This window comes from Alligator sinensis, unplaced genomic scaffold (assembly GCF_000455745.1).
Source record: "Alligator sinensis unplaced genomic scaffold, ASM45574v1 scaffold1409_1, whole genome shotgun sequence".
Taxonomy (NCBI): Eukaryota; Metazoa; Chordata; order Crocodylia; family Alligatoridae; genus Alligator; species Alligator sinensis.
In genome coordinates, this window is record NW_005843442.1 from 109,991 (window position 1) to 111,838 (window position 1,848).

A 1,848-nucleotide genomic window follows, 5' to 3' on the forward strand; every position below is an offset into this window, starting at 1 on the left:
CCAGAGCCCGTGCCGGGTGAGGAGGCGGGGCCAAGGCAGGGATGGGGCGGGGCCTCTGAGGCGGGGGAGGGGCGGGGCAGGGATGTTCCCTGGGGAATAAAGGGTGGACACGTGAGTTAAGAGCTGGTCACTAGGGGAGGGGGGCAGAGTGGCCTCAAGCAGGGATGGATGGAGGTGATCTGACATCGCTCCCCCCACGGTCCCACTAGTCAAGGTAAGACTTCTCAGGTTAAGGCCATGTTCCATGTCCACTCCATGCCTATCACGGGTTAGCAACAGGCCCCCAGAGGGTAACTGGGCTTTGTCCTTACCATCCTTCGCCCCTTCCCAGAATGCCCCAAACGCCAGACGGACATTGTCTTCCTCATCGATGGCTCGGGCAGTGTCAACGACGTTGACTTTAACAGGATGAAGAGGTTCATCATTGAGGTCATCGACCGTTTCGAGAGCACCGATACCCAGGTGACTGGCACCCTCTGGATGCTACGGGTGACTGTGGGACAGACAGCTGGGCTCAGGGTGGGGGTGAGGGCACCACAGCAGGTCTCAGGCTTTGCCCCCTACCCTCCTTTGCTCCAGTTTGCCCTGGTCCAGTTCTCCTCCAGCTTCCGGGTCCATTTTGACTTCAACTCCTTCAAGAGGACATCAAACGTGGAGACCCTGGTGTGGGACGTCATGCAGCTCCACGGGGGGACCTATACAGCCAGTGCCATCCGCAAAGTGGTGTAGGTACTGCCCCCAAGCCCTTTGGCCCCCACCTAAGTCCAGAAGTGACTCCCACCTCCCCTGCCACTATCTATCCATGCATCCATCCACCTGGCCCATCCATCCATCCATCCATCTGCATCCCAATTATCCATCTACCCACCCATCTATCCATCCACCCATCCACCTATCCTGCAGGAGGGACGTGTTTGTATCAGATCAAGGGGCCCGGGCCAGTGCCACCAAGATTCTCATCGTGATCACGGATGGGGAGAAGACGGAGGGATTGAGGTACAGGGATGTCATCCTTCAGGCAGAGAGAGCTGGGATCGTGCGCTACGCCATCGGGGTGAGACGGGCACCTGGCTGGGACTTCCTGTTCCTACTGTCTATCCATCTATCCATCCTTCTCTAGTCCTTTTGTCCATCCATCCAATGAACAAAGCCATCCATCCATCCATCCATTCCTTCACCAAAGAACCTGTCCATCCATTGGTCTGTCCATCCATTCCATCCACCGCTACACCCTCCACCCATCTGCTCACCCATCCATCTTTCTATCCCGTCCTACCTCCCCCATATGCAGGCACATGCTCATGAATATTGCATCCTTCACCTCCCCTGTTCAACCCCTGCCTTCCTTCCTTCCTTCCTTCCTTCCTTCCTTCCTTCCTTCCTTCCTTCCGGTCTGGCTCACCCGGCTGCCTTCCCCTCCCTGGGGCAGGTTGGCAAGGCCTTCTCGAGCCCAGGAGCCCAGATGGAGTTGAACGAAATTGCCTCGGACCCAGATACGGAGCACGTCTTCCAAGTCAACAATTTTGATGCCCTGCAGGGCCTCCAGAGCCAGCTGCAGGAGAAGATCTTTGCCATTGAAGGTACGGGGGAGGGTGGGGGGAGACAGGGCAGGGAGTAGGGAGGATCTTGGGAAATGAGGTTGTGGGGTGGGGAAGGGAGATGGGACTGCAGAGACTTGAGATGTACTACCAGTCACCTGATGGCTCCTTCCATCCTTGCATGCATCCAGTGAACAAACCTATCCATCATCTGTCTGCCCTTCTGTCCATCTGTTCATCCATTCACCTACTGATTACTGTCTGTCCATCCATCCGCCCACCTATTCCTCCTTTCCCTAACACCTCCTAC

At 56.7% G+C, this 1,848-nt stretch overlaps 1 protein-coding gene across 1 annotated transcript in view; it reads left to right on the plus strand.

The window, feature by feature from the left end:
* Positions 1 to 1,848, plus strand: part of LOC102377789 (integrin alpha-D) — an 18,705-nt gene that overhangs the window by 3,104 nt on the left and 13,753 nt on the right. The window contains 4 exon segments of the mRNA XM_025195246.1: positions 274 to 462; positions 580 to 725; positions 904 to 1,054; positions 1,430 to 1,580. Coding sequence (XP_025051031.1) covers positions 274 to 462; positions 580 to 725; positions 904 to 1,054; positions 1,430 to 1,580 — 637 coding nt within the window.